General features: G+C 45.3%; 1 protein-coding gene across 5 annotated transcripts; it reads right to left on the bottom strand.

Moving 5' to 3' along the window:
* Nucleotides 1-1451: 1451 nt before the first annotated feature.
* Nucleotides 1452-24732, bottom strand: BMF (Bcl2 modifying factor). 5 transcript variants are annotated; one of them, XR_006019295.1, is made up of 6 exons: nt 24662-24732; nt 23117-23281; nt 21865-22185; nt 20755-20918; nt 18686-18810; nt 7353-7418 (listed from the first exon to the last, which is right to left on the bottom strand). XR_006019295.1 is itself a non-coding variant. In XM_042047434.1 (5 exons), exons 3-5 carry the CDS (start codon nt 22178-22180, stop codon nt 7317-7319), a joined length of 582 nt encoding a protein of 193 aa, XP_041903368.1. In that variant the 5' UTR covers nt 22181-22185; nt 23117-23281; nt 24662-24732; the 3' UTR covers nt 1452-7316. The 5 variants fall into 5 exon arrangements, 4 of the variants coding, with proteins under 4 accessions (XP_041903368.1, XP_041903372.1, XP_041903371.1 ...); XM_042047434.1 differs by lacking the exon at nt 18686-18810 and having other exon boundaries at nt 1452-7418; XM_042047438.1 differs by lacking the exon at nt 18686-18810 and having other exon boundaries at nt 1452-7418; nt 22090-22185.

The following is a 24732-nucleotide window of genomic DNA, read 5'->3' as shown; positions in this document are numbered from 1 at the left end:
CAAGAGTAATTCAGGAGGTCTCAGAGGAAGGGAGGCTGATCATACATCTGCACACTTGCCTTTGCTTTGTGAAAGGTGCAATGCATCCTGCTGCTTTGGCAAATGCTTCTGGGGTAGCATTACAAACCGTTCATTTTTAAAAGCCATTCTTCTCTTTGGTGCAAGAATTATTAAAGCTTCTGAGAGTTTAATTAATGGTGAGAATTTAGCCACATGAAAATGAGAAAACCAGGGCCAACCCACCCATCTAAGTCAATCTCACGTCTGTCCCCTTGTATCAGTGTGTTACAACAGGCTCTTTCACGGTCACATGAGGCTGACCAGGGGACACACTTCTCACTAGATCTAATACAATGAAAAGAAAAACTGTCTTTTTCCCCCTGTGGTCTTAGATGCACATGTGGCTTTTCATACCACACACATCATGTGTTCATGGAATGAAAGGCCCTTTTGTAACATGCACACACCAGTCAAGGCAACTTAACATCGGGTAGGATTGTTAACTTGGTTCCCTAAAGCCTCCCATGCACACTGCAGCAGCACTGCACTGGAGGAACAATGTGGTTGAAGGAATTTGACCAGCTATATTATAAATAACACAATACACGTATCACCATTGCTGCTCCACCCAGGTTAACTACCTTTACTTAGTGGAGGTAGTTTTTCCCAATAGGAACAGAGGAAAACTTGAAGACAGGTCTGATGATTGCTGTGCTTGGGATGGCCAAGACGTTCACATGTCTGTATTTCAAGGAGTCATTACCACCCTACAAGTACTCTCAAACGTGGCCACCTTCCTCTGCTGCCTTTATGTCAGAAGACCAGTAAGAACCATATTTCCTTAATAGGATTACCAAGCAATGAGCCTTTATTCTTTAGGCCTCGGTGCCTTTGAATGTACCTGTGTAGGCAGCAGGTAAGCAGTCATCAATCAAAGATTACATTTTGCAAATTTGGAGGATGTACCTCATGTGTATCTTAACAAGATCTATTTGATTTGAAGCAGCAGCTTAACTGCGCAGTTCCAAGCAGCAACAGTTCTCTGTCCAAGCATGGAAATATATCTTCTTGAAAGACTATTTTATAAATCAAATTATGCTCAAGGAAAGCAGTCCAATCTCAAAAGGAAATCTTGTTCTTCTTGCAGGGCCTGGTATAAGGGTGCACATAAAATGATCTACCAGATATTTTCAAAGTTGAACAACCCAAGTTGTATCACTGATTTAGGTAACTCCAGAACGGGCCAGCTGTGTAAATGCCCTTCATCCCTTAAAAAATAAAACAAGGAACACAGACAAATTTAACAATTTTATTAAAAATTGTACCAGTTATTAGAAAAAAAATCCAAGTATTAAAGTATTAAAAAGCACCAAAGAAGAAAGCACAAAGCAAATATACTGCACAGATACAAAAAAGGAGCTCTGCCCAGTCACCATTGGTACAGGCAGGAGTCCTGGAGGCACACAACCAGGATAAAAAAAATGCTACATTCTCACTGGGTCTCAGTCCATGGCAAAGAAGGTGTGTGCACTTCAGGACTAATCCAGACAGAAATCTCACAGGAGAGCATCAGGTTTACTTCTGCAGCAGGACAGTGTCATACTCTGCTGAAAATCAGAAGGCATGGGGAAACCCTCCACTGAGAGGAAGTTTATTAAGTACATAGCAAATTCTAGCTCATCTTACCCTTTTTGTTTTCCAGATGAAGGATTCTGAAATTTGTTGTTGTTGTTTTTTAAATATCCCACTGAAGGAGAACAGTCATGCAGGAAGCAGGGGGGGAAGGAGGGGAAGAAAATGTGAATCCACATTTCACAGTATTCTCATCAGTGAATTTCACCTAGAAACATGGGAGACTGTACTACATACCATGGAAGAGAACAGAAGAGAGCCATGATTATTTTAACCAAAAAAACCCAACATCTACATACCCCAACTCAAATTTAGTGGCAGGATTTTTAAATGCACCCAGTGGAAACAGACATACATATCCTGTGGGTTGTTTTAAAATTTCCCTTTTACAAGCCTAACTTCTGACATGTATTTAAGGAGATACTGACAATGTCATCTTTCCATCACACCAATCTCTCCCCATTTTGTCATCAAATACTCCTTTCAGGATAGTCTCATCTAAAACTGAGTTGAGGAATTGGTGATGATGCTCTCCTGGAGCCATGTCCACAAACTGGGGAGACTCCTTTAGATTTAAGAATAACTTTATACATGCAAAATTTCCATAATAGATTTTAAAAACAGTTTAAGAATCTACCCTTCCCACCCCTCTGTTCCCCAAAGGCAGCAAAAAGTCTGAAGACAGAACTGAAACATGGCTTTAAAAAACAGCCCACAGACATTAGGTTTCGCTTCCCAGAAACCAACTTCCAGCATGGGATTCGCAGGAAGAGACCCTCCTTTCTGTGGCTAAGGGGGAAGGTGAGGCACATGGAAGAAAGAAGGGTAGGGGATGTCAGACTGCATTCAGTTCAAGAACACACACACACACACTCTCGCACACACACATAATTACATTCCAGTGCATTTGATGTGTTTGGTCTTTTCTGCTTTTCCTGGTGGAGAAGAACTGAGCTGTGTAACACCTGTGTGAACACATGCAAACCAAAGAAACAGAGACCACTGAAGTCTTTAGGAACTGTAAAAGATTGTCCTCGGATCTTTTATCAATTCCTTGAGGTATTTCTTCTTGCTAAAACAATCAAAGGCAACAGGTAGGCATTTTGCAAATGATCACAAATGCCAGTTTGAACAACAGACTCTTTTGAAGGACACTATGAAAACCTTTGTTGTCAAATTATGCTAATACTCAGCAGTGCTCGGTTCATGTGCAGACCTCCCATTAATATGAACCAGCATTCCATGGTTCTTTTATTTATGATCCCACAGTAAATACTGCTGGTAAAACAAGGCAAGACCTCCACAAATCTGCATTCTTGTTTGATTCTAGCACATATGCTGAGTGCTTTCTCTATTTTTCCCTTTAAAAATACCCTCAACAGCACACCATTCAGCATGTCACAGTCTCACCATTCCCACAACTTCAGCAGAGATATGGGTCAGGACCAGCAGTGGAAGGGTGGAATTCATTGTAGAGTTGATAGGGTCACATTGTAATAACTGCCTCAAGTAATTTTGCTTTTTCTTAAAAAAAACCCCCAACCTTTCCTCCTAGTCTACTAATGGTCAGGATCTGCTGTTTCCCAGAAGAGTGCCAAGTGCCACACCGAATGAAGTTCCACCTTGGGTACAGCTCCAGTGACTGCTACGGAGCAACTCCAGGACTGTAGTAACCTCACATACACACATAATCCAGGCTTGAGGGGACAAAATAAACAGCCAGTAGAAAGAAAGATGTCTTTGCAATCACACTTTCTACGCCAAGAAAGACTGGGTTCCTCGCCTCTATTCCCTTGCTGATACACAGCTCCAAAACAAAGGCTGACAAGGAAGTCTCTTTCAGGACTCCTCAAACAAGAGTTTAGCCAACAAATATTTAGTAACAAGCTATTTAAACTGAAATATGTGATCAGTTATGCAGGAATTCAATGCTACCAGAGATCATCAGCACCTTGACAGAATGCTGCAGCCCTACACAGATCCAGCAGCAGCCCTTTCCATGAAAATTCATCCTCTCCCCTGCCTTTTTTGTATCCTATTTGCAGCAGTTTGCAGCTATCCCTGGGCAGTCACTTTGTGATTACTGGCTCAGCTTTCAAGAATTGCAGGAAACAAAAGTAAAGCTAACTATTCCCTACTAGTACCAGGCTTGCTGGATCCTAGGATGGGCAGGGTACAAAGTATTCAAAAGGGCGGGAAGCTGGGAAGGGATAAGAACAACTCCATCCCTCAAGGAAAGACAGTTGAGGTCTGAAGCCGTTCTGGAGATCTGGGGAAGGCAAGTAAGATATTTCAAGGCTGCTGGCACCATCAGCAGCAGCTCAAGGTTTCCTTAGGAACTACTCATTAAAAACAGGAATTTGTTTTAGGAGAAAGATCCAACTCTTCTTTCTAAATTGTTAGACTCTAGTTTTACAGCACAGAGAGAAACAGTGTCCCATTCTTCTCACCAAAACAAACTAATATCTAAAAACCTGAGCATAATCCTTCAGCAACAGGATTTAAACCATGTTCTTTGGAACCGTTTCTCCAAATAATCGACATATGTCCCACACTGCACTGCAGTAGCTACTCTGTGGGCAAGATCTCCCCAGCAGGTGCTCAAGGGGCCTTACAAACATAGAATGGGTGACACATAGATGAGTGCTGAGCATCCATGTGTTTGTTGATAAATGTGTGAAATCTTCCCACTGTTTCCCCAAGTAGGTGAGACTTTAAGTATTAATTAGTTGCTTTTCCCTAAGAGAATAACCAGCCTGCCCCTCCAAATCTACATGAAGCAAAGTAAGACTTTAGGGTTGACAGAGCATATTTCCTTTCTCTGAGACACGCAGATATGGAATATAATTAAATATATTATCAGTGGTTGTAAATCTCTGGCACCAGTAACCAACACGCATATTGCAGGAAGTCGGCCTTTGTCTAGCATTAGCTCTATGTCTCCATTACAAGTATTGTTGTTCAAGGAGATTTTAACTCGAGACCCTGGCATGACCAATTTTGATAAGTCTGTTGTTGCAGTGGGAAATATGGACTGGCAAAGATGTGTCTTTCCCTGAGCCAAATGACTTTATTGAGGCCAGCAGCCTGACTGAGGAACCATTTCAGGTACTTGTTTCTCCATGTTAAGAAGAGTCTTGTCCTAGATAAACTGGGTGGGTGTCAACACTAGAAAGTACCAGACTTATCCTTCCAGCTTATGCATCTGGACAGGCCTTATTGGCCTGCTTAGCTGTCAAGTCAAGGCAGAGGGGAAGGGGAAAGCTCACAATGGTATTTAAATGTCAGAAGCAGTTGCTGAATATTTCATAGTTTGCAGGGCTGTTATGATGTAGCACTGACTGTTCCTGATAAAAGGGTCCTGGCAAGCAGAGGAAAATGCAAGCATCATATCCAAGGGTGCCACACAGGGAGGCATCATTGCTTCATTGCTTCCTGAGCCTCTGCACTTCCACTTCTGCCTCTTAAAGAGCTTCTTACTCAAGAGTCTTCTCCTTAACATTTGGCTTCTCAGGGGTCCCCAGTTCAGTCTGTGCTTGCACTACCCCTCAAGCTTTCCACCTAAATTTAAGTCGTCTTTCTCCAACGACCAGCGTTTACATCAAGCAGACTGTGCAAAGCAAAGTATGGGAAGCCTCATCTCTGTCAGCATGGGCAGAGAGAGGCTTCCATCCTGTTGCAGCATAGTCAGCAACAGCTATCACTTAGATCACTCTGGGTAACTCTGTAGTGCACATGCTTAAAGAAACAACACAAAACCAAAAACAATCTCCCCTCCTAAAAAAAAAATTCCCACCCTCCCTCTCCATAAAACCCTCCCCCAAAAATATTACTTGAGATTCATTTATATGAATTATTAACCATCGTGGACAAACATATTACTCTAGCCCTAGCTAGAAAAATAACACAAAAGGAGAAAAAAAAGGCTTTTCTCACATAAACTCTCTCCTTATGTTTAAGGAGAGTGACTGTGAATATATGAGGGTGAAAAAGGCTTGGGGACCTCTTTCGGGGAGCTAAAATACATTTTGCCCCAGTAGAGCAGGATGCGAATCAAGAGAATGGGGCTGGGAGAGAGCAAGAAGGTCCAAATGTAAGTCTGTTCAGCAAACTGTTACCAGACGCTACAGTGCAATGATGAGATTACACAAATACCAGAGAAAGCATGAGTTAGAGACAAATATGCAAAGAGGGGTGGAGAAGGAAAGTATATGTGCAAGTAAACTACTCTTCCATACAGCAATGCTTATTTTTCAGAGTGGATCAAGAGCAGAAGAATTTCTCAACACCTGCAGCTGACATTTGTAACACAACTGAAGAGCAATTCTCTGGACAGCTCTTCCTCATGCTGGTTGTATCATTTGAGACCTACAACAAGGTGCGGTGGCAATATGGAAATTTTCGGAAAAAATAATAAGAAAAAATAATAATTGCTTCTCTGTTCATGTTTTACCCTAGTTGTTACTGGGTTTGTGAACTAAGTATATTTAAGGCTACAGAGAAGTAGCCATCAATATTTAAGGCTACTTCCTTTTGGTAGGGTAGTTTCCCTGTGCTGGTCCAATAGTGTCAGCCATATGGACAAACCTCTGAGTGCATACAAACTGGGAACTGATAGAAGATCTCCCTTGAAATAATATTACTGCTGCTAGTCAGGATATGCTTACAGCAGCCTCCAAACACTACACACTAGAGTAATGGACACACTGCTTGTACAGTGTACATATCAGACTAGATGCTAATTAATTTCCCTGTCAAATCCTGAAGCAAGATTATCAGATGCCTGGGATCTAAGCCTTCCTGACCAACCACATTATGGTGAGAGCAAAGAAAACCAAAACAAAATAAACATCCATCATAAAACTACTAAAAACATATACATTAGCATTGTATAAGAATGACACTTGTGCCATATTCCATGGGTTTTGGCTTCCTGCTGGCTCATGGGCACTGAGAACACTGAACTGAAAGCAGGCAGTGGCAGAAGCTAATAGCCACCAGGAACCCCAAGAAGGTTTCATTTTCAGACTGTTCCACTGGATTTTTTTTTTTTTTTTAAATTGATGGCAACAACAAAGAACAACTTATTGTGAGAGAGCTGCAAGTGGTGCCCAATGGAATGGCTGAAGAGGTCAGATTTCTTTGTGATTTTCTCTCACACAGGGTACAAATAAATAAACAGTAACCAATGAATAAAACAAGTAACCTGATGGATCTAAGCTACTTGAATGTTTTTCATTGCTAAAAATGTGGAGGAATTGAGCATCTCTGCTCTGGAAGATACCCAAAGTACGTTTAGTCATCAATCCCAGGCATCATTTTTAACTAGCAGCCAAAATGACACTCCTGCACTCTACTATCGACTACTACACAGGGCAGAGGAAGCCGTCAGTCTAATACCTGCCTCCCTTGCACAAAGGTCACCGGTGCGGGGAACCAGCAGCAAGCTTTACCAAACACACCCACATTCTGGCTTTCCTTCAACAGTGTTGGACAAGAGCTCCCTGCCTCGCAAGGCAGGCAGCAGCAAAGAAGAGTCCATAAAAACACCCAAACTTGAAGACGAGTATCAGAAAGTCAGAGTCCTCACATCCGGCCGGCGGTGTGCAATGTCTCGCCCCCGAACCAGTGTTTGTTCAGTGCTCCCTGCAGACTGGATGTGGCCTGAAACAGGCGGGCGAAGCTCACCTCTGCCCAGTGTGGTTCCTGTTCACCTCTGCGTTTAAGGCCAAGTTGTGTAGGAAGAGAAAAAGCTGCCACCACACTTGATTTCTGTTCTGCTGATGCTGTAGAGAAGAACAGTTAAAGCAAGGTTATTTATATTTCTAGAATTGCAACATACCACTTCTCTTTTCCAATAACAACTCAGTTACACTTTTCAAGAGCAGACACTTTAATCCCATCAGCATAACAAGGGGGTGCAGCAAGGGATGAGGGGAGAGAGGGAAATGATAAGTTCTCCAGAAATAATTGTAGCTCTAACATTACAAAAAGAAAAGAGCAGACCCTTTATGCATTGTGCACAAGAGGATTAAACTTTTTTTTTGCTTGTAGGATTTCGCAGAGTTTAGCCAAGTGCTGTTTTTAATCAGATTGGCTTCTGAGCCTTTCAAAAGCCCCAGCTGCATGAACAAACAACCTTTTTTTTTTTTTAAAAAAAAGCCCCCCTTCACCCCGAAAGTAAAAAAAAAAAGAAAAAAATATAACTGGTGATCCATCTGTAAGTGATTTGACACCGTGAAGGTCAAAGGGTTAATCTTCAATTTAAACCACACTGCTGAGACAGCAAAACTCTGATTTCATCTAGTACAAGAAAACACATTCGTGCACACACACACTCCCCCACCCTCCCCCCACCACATTTTCCTTCCCAGCATCTCCAAGATAATACTGCCCTTTTTATAGCCACTTTTGACAGTAAGCCATAAATAATCAGCCTTGGAGCCCTTTCCTACTGACTGGAGCCAATTAAACCTTAAGCAAGAACATACTTGAAAACACACAAAAAACCAAAACCAAGAGGTTATTTCAGGTCCCATTGTCAAGGAAGAAACATGGGAGTTGAGTTTCAGGGGGACACCAGACTACATAATGCAGCTTTGGGACAGGGACACTGTTCCTCCTTTTGTTGTATGTAATCACCCCTGCAAAAGTGGCTCCGATTATACCCCCACCTTCCTGCTCTTTAACAGCATCTCATACAAACAGGTGGGTTTCTCTTTACATTGCCCAGTCTGGGATACTATTTCACCTCAATAACCAACCCTCTATTAGAAGTCAGTCTTCATTTTCTCATCCAGAATTCCATATTTGCTAAGCAGGCATGATCATTTCTGGAAAACAAAACAAACCAGCCCAAATCTCCGCCCCCCCTACCCCCCTCCCCAATCCCCAGCAAACAAGGAAACAGAAGACTGGCTTCCAACAACTTTGCCTCAGTACACAGGAGTTCATAAAAGAGCACTGAAGCACATTATATGAACAAGATGTTTCAACCCAGATTAGCCCAACAGGGCAGAACAACACAATTGCAAGGCATTTTTTACATAATCACAAATAAGAGAGTTGCAACTGGAGTTGGTGTATTGGAGATGTGTCAATAGACAGCTCTTCAAAGCCCTCCCAGATAGCCACTAAATTACGTTGTATTCCAGTGTGAGTAGATCTGTGCCATTTGAATCACAAGTACACACAAAACAGGCTTCCAGAAAACCTGTGTTCATCTCGCATCTTAGCAGTGGGTCATTATTCTTGCCATCAGGACTTAACAAGATGAAGAAATGGATTCAGAAGAGTTCACACAGATCCCACCACACATTTCAACAGCACTGTGTTTGTAGCATAACCTGCAGGCAGTGGCTCTAGAGCCTGCTATTATTTATTTCAAAGTAACTAGTCCTGGGTTCAGTCCTTACTGACTGCACAGGCATTGCTAGGTTTACAGGTGAAAACAATCTTTTATAAACGGTCCTGTAGGGCTGGGTTAAAAAGCACTCAAAAAGCAAGATGGTTTTTGTTTTGTTACTCGCATCTCAGTTTGATCAGGTTTGCCCCTCCTCATGAAACTGCAGAGATTCTTCTCATCCTCCTCAATACAGCCACACTCCTAAAACTGCTCAAACATGCACAGGGAATCACAACGTCCCCGTGACATCTAGATACCCGTGTTTTTATCAAGCCATTACAGCTTAGGCAGATTCCTTAAACAGAGATCTTTGGGTAAGATGTCAATGAAGCGGCATGCAAGAACAAAGTGGTCTTCTGCAGTTTCCACAAGCAAGGAGCTATGCTAGGAGAGCACAGTGGACAAACATACTGCAGAGGCTCTGAAGACAATCTGCTTTGTTAGATTATTTTATTCTACTGGCAGCCAAGAGAATAAAAAATTGTCTTATAGAGACTTAATAAGGGAAATGCAAAAGGATGTTTAAAAATTGGTACACAAATCCTAAGCTTGAAATACATCTCGGCTTCACTGGTGGACCCTCTCTAATGGAAACTCTCATGGAATTTTATAAAGTGGGTTAATTGGGGGCACACAAGAGGAGTGCTGATCTGGCATGTACAATTTTACTATTTCACACTGTTGGATGATAAACACATATAAGAACCCCCATATTAATGTCCTTCTTCATGTAGAAGGCTGCTTTGTGCTTCTCACACCATAACAAGTTTCTAATTATTCTGTCTCCTCAAGTTTTATACATCACCTTGGGAGAAAAGGATTACCTGCTCTTTCCAGTGATAAGTAAAAGAGGCTATGTTCTGAAAAAAACAGTGGAAGGACTGAACTCATATGCCTCTTTTTTTTTTTTTTTTAAGGGGGGAACTTTTTGAGGAAGGTATTGAGTTTTGGTTTTATTTGGTAAATAAGAGTTTTAGAGCTGTACTTTAAGATGGGTTACAGGCCTGCAAGAGAATCAGTGGGATGAGAAAAACTCTAATGTATTTTAGTTTATATTCTATTGTGTTTACTTCCCTGCCTCTTGAAGTCACTTTTTGGTACAGCATTTTTGTTCTTTTCCAATTAAAAGTGTTTCCCATAATTGCCATATACACTCAAGGAGATTTCCATGCAAGAGCAGAATAGGAAATATTTTACCCTTGCTTCCCCTTGCTTATAAGAAGCATAACATCTCAAATAACTTTTTGAAGAGTGGTGACACCATTTTATTTTGAAGTGAAAAAATAGAGCACTAGATTGAGGGCAGCTTTCCAGGTTTTATTCCTAGACCTAGGAATTGCTTGTATTTCCCTAGGTCCATATTCAGCCAGCATTTTCTTCCATGGTGGTGTGGTCCCACACACACTTTCACTGGCCTACACACTGGAGCAGACCACTCACACTGTCCTCTCCTCACAGCAGTGCTGGAAAGTGAATTAGAGCAGCATAATGATCAAGGCCAGAACTAAAATCTGAAAAAAAAAGTTGCCCTTACTTTTGAACACATCATCCTAATATATCAGATCCATGGCATCATCAAACTGATGCTTGTGACAGGACAACAGAAACATGATGACCTGTGAAGAGGAGCAAGGTGGGACTACCTGCTTCAGCAGCAAGCCTAGCTAATAGGGTTTGGAGTTATAGCTCCACTTCTGGGCTGATCTGCTTTCTGTGGTACTAATTCAGCATGGGACAAAAGCCACAGAATGGGAATGGCAGATATTATTTGCAGTAAACAATTTACGGAAAGAACTAAAAAAAGTCCTTTTCACAAGTTTCTGTGTCTTTTTTCCTAGATATGCCTCAGCCAAGACCAAAATTCTCAAATATTTCAAGACTGAGGGTTTTTTTGTGTGGTATAATTTTGCTGTCAGGAAGGACAGAAAACCCAGAAGAGTGATTCCATGAATTTCGGTTGTTTGGTTTTTTGGGTTTTTTTTCAGATGTGATACATTTTGAGACATTTTTCTAAGATTCGTAACTATTGCAACACTGATGTATAATTACCCTAAGCTTCACCAGGCCAATTTGTCCTTTATCAAAATAATTCAATCCTCAGGGTCACTACTGCACAAAAATACCAGGGATGAACACTTTGCCACCTCCATGGGAAGCACCAAAATAACCCTTTTGAGGCTCCCTTCCCAAGAAGGAAAGAAGCATCTTTTGCCCTCTATACTAACTGTAACTAAAGAAGAGTAGACTTGTGAATACAGTAAGTCAACACAAAGCTGGAAACACATAAAACCATTTCCTATTGCAGCTGCTGCTTTTTAAAGGGGATATCCTTAAGAGACTGTCTGTCTGAAGCGTTAGCATGAATGCTTCAATGAGTCACAGGGAAAGGCCATTTTACAGGAAAAGTGTCCTCTGCAGCAACAGTACATTAGTGAAGCCTCTTCCATGAACTGTGCTGAACCAAAAGCCAGACTACTTGTAAACAAACACAAAAAAAACATGCAAGACTTTTACTGGAAGCAAATGAAAGAGGAACATGACTGACCCGACACTTATTCCTTCCCTGTAATTAATTCCTAATACGTTTCACACTGTAAGCATACAGATATATATCTGGCAAATAACACCCCAGATGTCAAAACCTTTTTTACTCCTACTGAGCCTTTGCACGGGGTGATCATAGGGAAGATCAGGACAGGTAATGCACTTCAAAGAAAATGCTGTCCATCTGACACAGCTCTTTGAATCCATGAGCATAAATGTTTAACAGATTAGTAAGATTCATTTTTACTCTTGATGCATATGTGCCATTAACACCTCTACTTTAAAAGTACATATGTTTGTCATACACACATGTTGTATGTGGGTCTGTCCGGTACACCCTGTCTACCCTCTCGATCTCATGGGCAGCTTCTGACTTTGCTTCACAGCTTCCAGAAAATTAAGTCATATTCTGATCCCATCTTAACTAGAAGAATTAATATGGCCCTAAACGGTGCTGTTAGAGAAAAAGAAGAAGAATAGCATATGTGTACATAGAAACATTATTCTTCCTTTAATGACTAATACAAGTATTAGCAACAAGTTGTTGGGATTTTATTTATTCACTGAATACAGAAATACTTGCACACCGGGAGCAGCTGCTGACTCATCGCTGAAGGCTGTTTTGGCTGCCAGGTGGCTGGAGGCATATTGTGCTACTACAAAATATGCTTTAGCTCAGAAAGATTAGAAAGTCACAGTCCCCGCGGCAACAGAAGTTACAGAAGGTGTCCCCTACTGGAGAGAGAAATGCAGACCATTGGAAGTCAAATACAAATCTTTCCAGCTGTGATTCCTAATGACCAAAGTGTAATGCATGTGTAAAAGCAGCAGAGAAAAAAAGGAGGCAGTAACAGAGGAAAAAAATGACAGAGGAGCTCAGAGACATGGTTTCTCGTGGCAACACAACAAAGAGGATGAGAGATCTTCCTTGGGAAACTCCATCCTTCTGGCTCGCAACGACTCTTACATGGGACTAAGCCTGTGGTAGAAGGAGGCATCATCTCAAATACTGCTTCCTTTCTCATGAGCCTCCATCAGGCTTTGCGACAAGATAAGCAACACGTGTGTTTATGGAGAGAGGATATGCAGTACTGGGCAGAACCGAAGGGATGCGGGGTGCAGGGACCCCCAAAACCCACGTATGGGCTGCCCAGCCCAAGCAGGGGAGAGGGCACGGACTGAGGCGCTGGATCCGAGCAGCAAACAGCGACGGCTGTTGCCCCAAACCTGCTGCCGGCGCAGCTGCGCAGGTGAGCCCTTTCTCAACTTTCTCGTAGTTCAAAAACAAACACGCAGCCACTCGCGCCTTCCTCTCCAGCGCAGGCAGGAAGGGGAAGCAGACAGCCGCCATGGCAACAGCCAGCTGACGGCAACCTGGGAAGGGCAACCACCGGCCACCGCGTTCCCAGGCCCCCGGCCTTCCCCTCCTTCCCCATCCCAAGGGGCACGCTGGCTTATTTTCCAAAAATACAGTAAATAACGATCCTGTATTTCCACAGAGCCGCACCTGATACCACTCTGTACCTGTGGCACGGGGTCCGGCACGGCTCGCCCCCATGCTCTGGGTGTGTGCGTGAGGGTGCAGGAAGAGATGCCCAGGAGAGGACACCCCACACCGCCCAGCCACGGCCAGCAGCTGCAAGAGTTTTTGACTCTTTTAAGAGTTTATTGACTGAACCTGCGTGTGATGGGGCAGAGCTGTTCCACAGCTCCCGGTGTTCACCGCCTGCCCTGCGCGGGCCGCGGGATCCGCTGACCTGTGTTTGGCATCCGTTCCTTCGCCAGCAGAAGGGAGGTGCTCCCAAAACTGCTCAGTGCTGCGGAGATCCCCCCTAGTGATTAAAGTCTGCCTCGGGGTTTGCTTAAAATAACACTTTAAAAGTTTTTACAGGAAAAATATCCTGGCGCGGGGGGGAAGGGGTGGGCGCGGGGCCGCCCGGCTGCGCGGGGAGGCGGCGGGAGGGCAGGTGCAGGGCTGGAGCCTGCGGGCAGCGCAGCCTCTCGTCAGCAGCGCCGATGACTCAGAGGCTAAATTTAGCGAGCGATATAAACACAGCCGCCGAGCGCAAACACGGCCCGGCCGGGCCCTCGCACGCACCGCCCGCTCCTCCTCACCCGCCGGCCGGGTCCGCCGGCCCTCGGGGGGCTCCAGCCCCGTCGCCAGCACCTCCTCAGGCCTGCCTCCCATCAGGGAAAACCTAACTGGGGTTAACAGGAGTTGCCTCACTGCTTGTTTTTAGATCACTATTTTTTCTGCCGTGGTCCGGTCCTGGGAAGGATTCCTTTTCAATTGGCGAGGTAGCTACTGAGGAGAAACAAACAAACAAGCAAAAAAAAACCACCAGCATCCAAACGGAGACTATGAAAGGCTGGCAGGACATTCTTCCTCAGTGGCTTGAAACAAAGGAGGACTCTGCATTTGGGCACTTGCTTTCCTGCCTTTCCACCATAAAATTTAATTGAGTAAAATACAAACATGTACACTCCTCACCATAAATAATCAGTCCAAACATCTCATCATCCCCCTCAGAGATGGCACTATCTTAATAAGATCAACCAACCGAGGTGGAGGACTGGAGGCAGAACAACTGGGTTCCTATCAGCAATTCTTGCACAATCTCAGTCAAGTTATAACCTGCATTTTCTACTCTCCCACAATAAAAAAGAAGTGGGGTGTTACCATAATTATTTCTTAATTGAAAAATAATTTCTCAGCTGTCATACTGCTACAAGCAGAAAGCACATTACCACTGTCACAGTGCTGCAAGAGCTGAGGAAGTCTAGAACCTGTGGAGACTGAAGGGGTTGTACAGGAGAGACAGCAGCACTGAACACTGATGTTAGAAATACTGCAGAACACTTCACTTGTACTGTCCCAAAGAACTGTTTTGTGCTCTTTATTGTGAGCAATCTTGGTCTTTTGAGGTTGTGGCCCCACTGCCTCAAGACAGTCCTGTGTCTGGCAGGGTGAAGGATTCATGGCACACAGTTGCACAGCGCTTGCATGGCTTTCCTGCCACCCAGCTCCCTTATCCTTTGCCCACTTCCTCTACCAGAGCCAGGCAGGAAGTTTTGCTTTTTAACATTATCCCCCATCTTAAGCAGGAACATACACGGAATATATTTAAATCTTTTGTCAGCTGAAAGCATAGAGAAGGCTAGATTAGGATGATGTGGAAGTTTTTCGGTTTTTATTCAACTGATGTACAATGATTCTATGGGACTTGCATCAAGAGTTTGTATGGCCCAGCCTCCAGCAGCAGCCTTACATGGCTGCCTGAGGAAAAGCTGAGAGCAAGTACATGCAATAGCTTCCACTAGTACTCTCTTTCAGCATCTAACTAGTTTGAGCTTAGGACTTCCTGAGTCAGATCTGGTTTCTGTTTATTTAATGTCTGCTTCAATGGCCATAAACTTGTCTCAATTCCCCTTGAACCCAGATAAAGCACTGGGATGCACAATATGCCTTGACAAGGAGCTCCACAGCTTTCACCTGTTGCATGAAAAATGACCTCATTTACTTTGACCTGGCTCCTACTAGTTTGACTTAATTTTGCCTAGTTCTTTTACTGGGAGAAATTGGTCTATTCATCTCCTTCATGTCACTTTATGTTTATGTTTTATGTTTATTCTGTTTAATATTGCTTCCCTCTTGGTTTGTATGTTTTTTGTATGTTTTAGCAGTCCTAGCCCATTTTTTTATATGGAAGTTCCATTGTCCTTCTTGCCCTTCTCTGAACCTTTTCCAGCTCTGCTGCATCATTTTTGGATGAAGAAAACCAGAATTTCATGTAATATTCAAAATATGGTAGAAACATGGATTTATATAGCGGCATAATTACGTTCTTGTTCTCAGTTTCTTTTCTTAACATACCCAAGAATACCATTTCAGATTAGATGTGAAATGGTCCAGCAAGTTTCTGTTAACCTAAATGTCAAGTAATCAGCTCCACAGGCAGCAGGACTTCAAAACAGGTGCTAGGCAAGGGGCAGCAGGTTGTTGTTGTGTCATTGTTATGCATGGAGAAGGTACACTTCCAAGCCCACCTCTTCCTTGTCATTTGTCAAAATAAAAAAAAAAAAAGAAAGAAAGAAAAGAAAATCTAGCAACATTAAGCAAAAAATCTATCTCCACTCCCTCATATCAAATTTCTGACTCCACTGACCATAAGAATGGCCCCCTCCTTTCCTCAAGCCTAGGATTCTAGTTCCATAGCCCTGAAATAACTTTGTTTTACATCTCAGTCTTCCCACCCAACCAACCCCCTACCCTTTAAACTGGGCTCACTCACTTCTGCAGTTCTCTCCCTCACCATGCTCATGCATCCTCAGCTGGAGATTCAAGTCCTGCACTGATGGGCAATGAGCAGAAAGCAGAGCTGAAGAGTTGACCCACTGCTGTGCACAGCAGCAGCAAGCACCAGCCAGCAGGGAAGATCCTGAAACATACTGACCTACTCAGGAAACAAATGAACAAAAACACGTACCCCAAGTCTCAAAGATACTGTAGGTACAAGTGAAGTATGGTGCTACAGGCTTAGCTGCAGGACAGTCTGAGTCTTTGCATTACATTATTAGGAAGCTTTTCTGAACATTTTTCCTAAAATATAAAGTCATCATAAAGAACAAATTCCTGCAAACAATTCCAGTGTAAAAAAAGCAACTGTTAAAATGCCCCAAACGTTCTTAGTAATGAAAAAAGCCTGATGGAGTTTGGGATAAATGATGCACATGTAGTGCTGTGCACCCATTCTCTCATGCCATTAAGTTTCCGACAAGTGACACGGGCTCCTTGTTGCATAAGTAGAAGTGTCTCAGAGGAGGCCTTGATAACTCTCATGAGAGACAGAGAGGAAAAGTATGCAAAACATAACACATTTCACTTTCAAAGGAAAATAACATTTCCTCCTGGACATTTTCAGTGTCATTAGCTTGAGGCAAACAGGTACATGCCTAGCTGTCTGCCCACAGCTGGTGTGGATGCAGGCATTTGTGTTCCATGGGCTGCTGAACCCTGTTGCAGTGATGGTAAGATTTACTTGCTGAACCAGCTGGGGAATTTAGAGAAACTAAGTTTTCTGTAGCTAGATCCACAGAGGCTTTTTGAGCATGGTCAGCATATCTAAATCAACTGCAGGATTCCTGATGTGTTGGAAAGGGACTTTGTTGTTGTTTGTAATGCACTTATTTACTCAAGAAAGCTCAGCTCTGATTCAGCATCTGGTTCTCATTGAGGCTTAGTTTTTTTTAAACTGAGCTTTCCAGATGGGTTGACTGAAGCACAAGGAGGTCAAGAGACTTGTCTGAGGTCATACAGCAAGCCAGTGGCTCTGCTTGGACCTGAGCCCAGAACTGTTCAAGGCTACCACTCCTTGGCTCTTAAAGAGACAATTTTATCCCCTGTGAAGTGATCTTATCTCCATGAAGAAGAGATGCAATAAAAGCAGTCCCCTCAAAGCTGCAGCCTGCTTAAAAAGAGTTATTTTATTTGGAAAAAGCTGTAGCATTCCAGTGTCTCGTTGAAGCCTGTCAAACTGAAGGGCTGTGACACTGATATACAGTGTCATCCACCCCACCCCTATATAACCCTGTGCTCCTCTGGGGCGGCTTTACACTGCTGCCACCGCCATCCTTGATTGTGTACTCACATCCCATCTAGCAACCCCTCATGTCATGATATCCACTGTCCATTCAGCACAGGTCGAAGCTCCTCCTCAAGGCAAGGAAACTCAAGTGCACTCAGGACCTGAAGCAGAGCCCAAGCACTTGTTGCCACAGCCTGGACATGCCGGGTGTGGGAAGCACATCCCAGCCAACCAACCGGCAGATCCCCTAAGCTCAGCTCCATTCTCCATAACCTCAGAGCACACTCTTGAAGCTCAGCTGCAGGCTGGGCTACAGCAGCAGTTCACAGATGCCGTGGCAAAGGCACACTTGCTTCAAACCAAGGAGAAGGTAGCAGGTACTGCTTCTCTTGCAGAAAGCATGGCTTGTCTCTACCTTTGTTTTCCAGGGGCAGGGTGAAAAAAATACAACAGAGGGAAGTTTGCCAGAAGCTCCACAGCCTCAATCAGGTAAGGGGCAGTAAAGAACTCAAGAAAACTTAGATGGGTCTCACATGTCATTATGCAGAGCCCTTGCAAACTAGATCAACCTGTAGCAGGCTCTGCTACTTAGGAACACAGAGCATTGCTCAAGTCCTTTCAAGAAATTCACCATCTTAAGGAGATGAAAGACACCGAGTTCTAGGGAATGTTGTTATTGCTCTAGCACTGTTCTAAGGATGAAATAGCCAGGTTTTAAATTACTGTTTTCTGTTTAACATATTAATAGGAAATGAAATCCTGAAAGTGGTGTTCATGCCAAAAGCAAGCATAGGTGCAGCCAACTTTCTTATTCTTACTAGATGCATACCCAAAAATCTTTTGTATAGCCAAGAACCACAGAATAAATACCATTTAGCTCCAGAAGCCCAGAGAAGAGATAACAGTGACTCTCCAGGGTTCCCAGTGTGGGATGGGGCTAGACCATGCATGCAGCTGAGTCCAATGACAACGCAGTGATGTCAGCCTCAGCAGCTATTGCCTGCTCAGTTTCTCTCTCAGCCAGGGATGTACATTAACCAGCAGCCTTTGTGTCAACACAGCCTTGCTGCTGCAGCAGCAGAATGGGGGCCACACCTGAACTGCTGAAGAGTCTCACAGAACTCAAGAGCCATGAGAAGGCAGCTCTTGAGCTAGCTGGATGCACCATTCCAATGCTAAAAGCCTCTCCTAACTTCCACTGAAAGAAGACACACATTTTCTTTTCACGGGTTCACAGATAAATGTTTTGTAGGCTCTGAAAACAGGCATAGCTTGTTGAAAACCAAGCTTGCTCTCTCTCAGGACTTCACAAGACCACACTGGTGTGACTAACTTTGTGGTATTCTAAATCTGATTCAAGACACCACTCTGGAAAGTTGGTTTTGACCAAATGTTTGAGACAAGCTGGAATGGGGCTTCCAAATCAGGGATTAGTTTCACAGCAAGATAAACGACAGCCCAGTTTTCCATGTCTCAGAGACTGCCCCTTCCAAACCACAGCACATTGTGAACTACTCACGTGTCTCCAGGGGCAGACCGCCTGCTTCTTCAGCACCGGGCTGGGCAGACTCATTGCACATAGGACAGAGGGGTTTCTCCACAGGGGATTCATGCCAAAAGCCAAAGGAAATCCTCCATGCAGGACTGGGAGGGAAGGGATTGGGCATGACAACAAAACACTCCACAGGGAACGGTGCTTTGGACACCAATATGTAGCTCAATACTCAGTTTCCCTGACAAACAAGAAAGAATCCCTTAGCAGATCCAAATGCCAAGGCCTATCCCAGGGTCAGGCTGTGGATAACCACTGGCTGAACTACTCCGTCCTCGGGTTAAGTTTTAGAGTTGGTTTGGTTTTTGGTATTTTTCCCCGTTTTGTTTTCAAATTTAAATGGCTGAAGGCCCCCGCCGGCGTCCCCTTTACAACTTGTTGCTGTTCCAGTTCAAACAAAGAACGCAGAGCCCCTCCTCTGGCGGGCCCCGGGGGCCGGGCCGGGCCGCGCCGCCCAGCGCAGCCGGACGCCTTTGTTTACTACGGCTGCACACGCCGGGCTGGCCGCCGGCCGCGGCTGCGGGGCCGGCCGGGCACCGGGAGCCCCGGCCGGGCACCGGGAGCCCGACCCCGGCTGCCGTAGCGGGGCCAGGGCGGGTGGGCGCTCCTGGACGCGTTTCCAAGGCACGGGCATCAGATAGGGACACTCCCCCGAGATGAAACGGGTCAAGTTACAACCAGTTCCACCAGTTCAGAGCAGGGCTCCTCTGCCAAGTTGGTTAAACCTTCCCTTTCCTGTGAGACAGCCTGGCGAGAGAGCGGGGCCTGCAGCTAACGCTGGCAAAAAGGCGCCACCGGGGAAAACCCCATTCAACCACAAACAACACATGTTAAAAGTCTCGTGGTAGCTCTTTATTCCTGCACTTTGCTCAATGACATTCATAGCCCCATCTACATTTCTACAAGCTAATCTTCCTTTTCCTTCGTTAATCCTCCACCTGTTAGGAGATGAGAAGTCCCAGAATTTCTTCATCTCTCAGATGACACAGAGAGGACCAAGCCTTTGCCCAGCCACAAGCCACACTCTCTGACCAGGACAGAGATCCTCACTTACCTTTGAGAAGGGCTGCAAATGATCCCACAGTTAACAGAGCACAAACTCACTTGGAGTAACATAAACTTTCTGTCCCTTTCTGAAGTCAGCAAAATTTCTTAATATACAAGCAGATACACCCCTCTTGGGCTTGCATGGAAGTGGCAAACTGCTGCCTGCTGCCAAGCCTCTGCCACCTCTGACCATCTCTGTATGGGCTGAGATCTCCATTTCATCTCTACTCAAAGGGGAAGGAGAGCAAGGAAGAAAGAATCAAGGGTTCTGGGGGTGATGGTTATTTTGTTTCTTTGAACAGCAGTGTTTGGGTTTTGGTTTGTTTTTTTTTTTTAAGAAAACAAAATCAAGAATCTGGAGTGTGGTTTTCAGACCTGATGGCATCTTACAGCTGTCTTTTTGTTGTGAGGAAGTTAGTCACAAGTCTGAGACACTAGCTAGGACTGTCTGACTAGTAGCTGCCAGCAAGTCTAGTATGATGTAAATATACTTTACAACATTACATAGAACTACCGTTAGACAACAAGGAGTGTCAGAACAGACTCCAGGCTTGTTATTTCCAAGACAAGGAGCTGATATAAGCCACTAATGGCTACATGTTCCACAGAACAGAAGGTGCTGGTGGTGAGGAGGCTGGAGAAGAAGAGTAAAAGCTGTAATAAAAACCATGAGGAAGATCCCTGGGAAAAGCCTCAATCCCCACTGCTGATGAACTGGAAGAGCTGGAACAGCAGCAGCTAACACAGAAGAGTTCCCTTCCCAGGCAGTAAACACAATCCCTCACAATCTCTTCCCTCCACCTGCCAATCCTTAGGAAGAGCAACCAATCTAGCATAAACAAAATCCATCAGGATACTCCTGCCATTTTATCGCTGTTGGCGGTCTGTTGTCTTAAACAACAGCTCACTTAGCTGATGCCTGGAGCCACTCTTCAGAGTAACACTCTTGGGCAGGTAAACCCCCACCTTCCCCTCCAGAGACACCCTACCCTCTGTATGTGGAGCCGGTGGAACTGGTCGGCAATGCACTGCAACTTCCGTGCAATCTGCACCTCAGCACGTGCTTCCCGCTGGCCTTCCTGAGGTTCCTCTTGGAGGTGCGGATCCAACACAAAGCCAGCTGGGGGGACATGTAAACGGTAACCAGCACTCCCTACAAAACAGATCAGAAGAGCGATTCTTCCAGTGCAAAGATTAGCTTTTCTACTCAGTACACCTCATGGAGGAAAGAGCTGCACATAGTCCTAAATTTTTGACTTTGAAGTCTAGTTCCTGAAGCCCAAACAATGACCGTGTACTGTAACACAGTGCAGTAAAACATTTGCCCAATTTTAAATAAACTTGTATCAATTAAGCAGAGCATTGCACTGATTCCCATAGTCAAATGAGTGGCAAGATCTTAAAATTGATTCCTTTTGCTTGTTTATAGTTCAGCCAAGTGCTGTGATTTGGGGGTTTTTAATGGCAGTTTTGCAATTTTACAGGATATCTCCCTCAAGTTGTCTCCCCTTAAAGGTAGCAGTATCTTTTCTGTCAGTCTTTTCTCAGTTTTCTGGTATTTGGTGATATTAGTGATTGTAATTAAAGCTGAATTGGATACACAAAGCTGAGTGGTGACCCATCAATTACTAGTAAAATACTGGATGGACATGCTACTTAATCAGCAACTTTAACTCCAGTAAAGAGCCTAAAAGCTGTAACTTTTTGCATTTTCTTCTGTCCACTGAAAACTTCTAGGAGTTTCCACTTCCTATGTGGATGAGACCCACCATTGGTAGTTTAAAAATGTAGGCAAATTGTAGGATATGAAGTAAGGCGAACATTTAAACATCTAGCAGTAAAATCAAATGTGATAGAATAAAGCCAAAAAGAGAGAGAGAGGATATCAAAGACAGCAGAAGCAATGAGCAAGTGTCTGGTTCCTGCAGTGAACAAGCAAGGGTAAGAAAATACAAGTTGTCTTTCTTGAGGGAGTAGGACTAAAGCAAAATTTCAGTCCTTTAATAAAACACCCTAATGAAAGAGACCTTGCTTGATTGGGGATGTGCTAAAGGGACAGTTTCCTTGCTGCAAAGCTAGTGACTCTGGAGTGCTCTTACCATAGAAGAGTCTCCGTGGCTCTTCAGTGACTCCACAAGGCAACATAACATCCTGACTGGAAGAGGATGGGCTGAGTGTTTGAGTTGCCTTGTCCTGCTGCTCAGGATGCCTGATACCGGGACCACAGCAGTGTGTGAGGGGGAATAGCTGAAACCTCCCCAGAAGGCAGCTGTAGGACTGGTTCTGTGTGAAAAAGCCAGTTGCAGTCATCTCACCAGGCTGACCTGCAAGTCCAAAGTCATCAGAGTGAAACACGTCATCGTCCAGCCCATCCAGGCTAGAATAGTCCTCTTCCAGGTAGCTGGGGCGATCCATTGCTCCTGCAATAAAGGGACATTTGAGGAAACAGCTAAGACACAACAAGAATGTTGTCCAGGAGAGAACGCCTTCTGCTCCAACAATAAAACACAGCTGATTTTACCACACCTTCCCTCTTCCCCACTTCCTGTTGCTGCCCATCTGCATAGATGAGAGAGGTGAGTGACCTGTGGTGAAGGTCAAGGCTTTGCAGAAAGTCCTCAAGTGCTGGGCCAGAGAGAAAGTTCACATGTGTGTGAGTCCACCCACAGCTCCAATTCCACAACTGCTCACAATTAGATAGCAAATCCCCAACCTCAGCACACAGAAACAGAAAAGATGTTTTAAAAAGCAACCCAAATCCTTCCAATAGCCCCATGGCCAGTCAGTTTCTTTGGGGTCTGCTTTGCTTTGGCCTGCCATATTTGGACTTTATTGTGTATCCCATTTACTTTTTCCCTACCTCTTGCTTATTGATGAAGAAAAGCTCTTGTAATCACAAGGCTGCAAGGCCAGATTTTTAAGAAACCCCAGTGGCTGCAAAACTTAAGAACTGTCAAAGCCACTTCTGTGAAGCTCTCCATTACTTCTCCCTATGAGGGCCAGCTTTCCTTTCAACTTCTCATTTCTCCCCTCAGCTCCACTTAAGATGTGTCCCAAACTTGGCAATGTAGTCACTTCCTTACCCCTCTTACCCTCAAGCCTACATGCACTGTCAGTGCAATGATTCATCCTCCTACTAAAGAAAAACAGGGCTGGTGTCAGCATTTAAAGCAGGATTTTGGTAGTTGCCACAGTAAACACTCCTGCGCTCTGTTGCAGCACAAAGCTGGACAAAGATGGTGGAGAGGAAAAATCCCCAAACAACCTAAATCACTATTTCAGAGCCCTTTGTAAACATAAAGCAATTAGAAGCAGTATTACCAAAAATGCCACAAGTCCCTTTACTGTTACCTGTGCTTCTAACCCAATTGGAAGACAGACTCCTAAGAGATCCATCTCCAGGATTTCCACCCAGTTCCAAACAAGGCAGTGAAATTCAACTCTTCATGTCTCTTCCTTTGCTCTGGTTTGCGAAGCATTTAACAGAATGGAAGACTAGCAAGAGGAATTTCAGGCCTGAAGGAGACATTAATAATAATTTTGTAAGGATGTGCTCAGTGCTGCCCCTGGTGCTCCCATCTCCCCCCAGGTGAGCAGCACTCAGGACACCAGCACACTAGAGACAACAGGACCAAGTAGTGCCAGAACTGTTTGTGCAGGGCTCTGGCTTGGGCACACTATGGCTATTTAAGTTGCTGCATCTCAGCAGTTCACACAACTGAGCCACAACTCCCAAATAAGTTTCTGCAGAGCAGAATCGGTACCAGCCCCAGAGCTGGATGCAGCTCTGCTAGACAGCAACAGTGGCAGAGCACTCCTAGCATTCCCATCCATGGCTTAAAGTAGCACACTGAAAGGAGTTACGGGCCCCAAGAGGCAGGCATGGATGATCTCCTTGCCAGCTCTTCTGCTGGATCACAGTCACCTGACAGAGAGGCAGGCGGGAATGTACTTTGTCTTTGCAGGAAGGTTTGCCAGATCTCATCTGTCAGCCTCACCGGGACGCGGGCATTCCTCAAAGAAAGTGCAGCAAAGGCACAGAGCAAACCCCGAACAAAAGAGGGTTTAAAGAGCAAGAAGTTTAACTCGACCTCCTGCAATACGGCCCGACCTTTTTGCAGAGCTCTTCAGAAACGCCGAAGAGAGAACGCCGAGGCAGCGCGAAGGATAACTCGTCCTACAACTCGCTGGAACTCCTTCTATAACCTCCAAACGCAGCTCACGCTGGGAGCCACAGACACCGGACAGCTCGGGCTCCGGGTCTCTACCCGACGGCGGGCACACGGGCACGGCAGCCCGCGCGCCTCCGGTGCCGTGTCCTACCCACGGCGCTTCCTTCCACAAGCCAGCGGCCAAAGCCGCGGGCCGGGGCAGCCGCACGCTCGCGCTGACAGGCAGCGGGCCGCGAGCGGAGGGAGGGCTCAGCGCACACGTGCGTGCCAGCGTCCCAAAACAAAGCTGGCCGGCCTCGCTTCGCCACCGCCGGCCGCCTTTAACTCTTCCCCGCCCGGGCTCCAGCCCCGCAGATGTACCCCACGCCAAGAGGTTTAACGCGGCTCCTCCGGGCAGCGCCGTGGGACGAGACACCCGAACTCGGCGGGGCGGCCCGGGAGGGCCAGCGCTGGCTGTGGAATCAGCCATCGCCTACATCAGCAAATAATCTGCCTTCTCAGTGCCTACCAAGCTCATTCCTAGGCCGCACCCTCCCTCTTTCTTCCCGCTCCCCAGCAGCCGCGGGACTGGGGGCAGGACCGGGCAGGACCGGCCGGGCGGGGGCTACTCCGAGGCGACCCCCTTTCCCTGTCAGGATCGCACCCGGCCTCGGAACCGCCCTCACCGACGACCTGGCTCAGAGCGGCCGGCCCCCAGTGGCGAAGGCGCTTCCCGGGCACTCACCGAGAACCGGGACGGGCGGCCCTTGGGGACGGGGCGTCCCGGCAGAAGCCGCCGCCTCCGCACCGCCAAAC

This window comes from Corvus kubaryi, unplaced genomic scaffold (genome assembly GCF_017639235.1).
Source record: "Corvus kubaryi isolate FWS band 111438036 unplaced genomic scaffold, C.kubaryi_AGA036_p1.0 66, whole genome shotgun sequence".
NCBI classification, from domain to species: Eukaryota; Metazoa; Chordata; class Aves; order Passeriformes; family Corvidae; genus Corvus; species Corvus kubaryi.
This window is presented reverse-complemented; position numbering and strand designations above follow the sequence as displayed.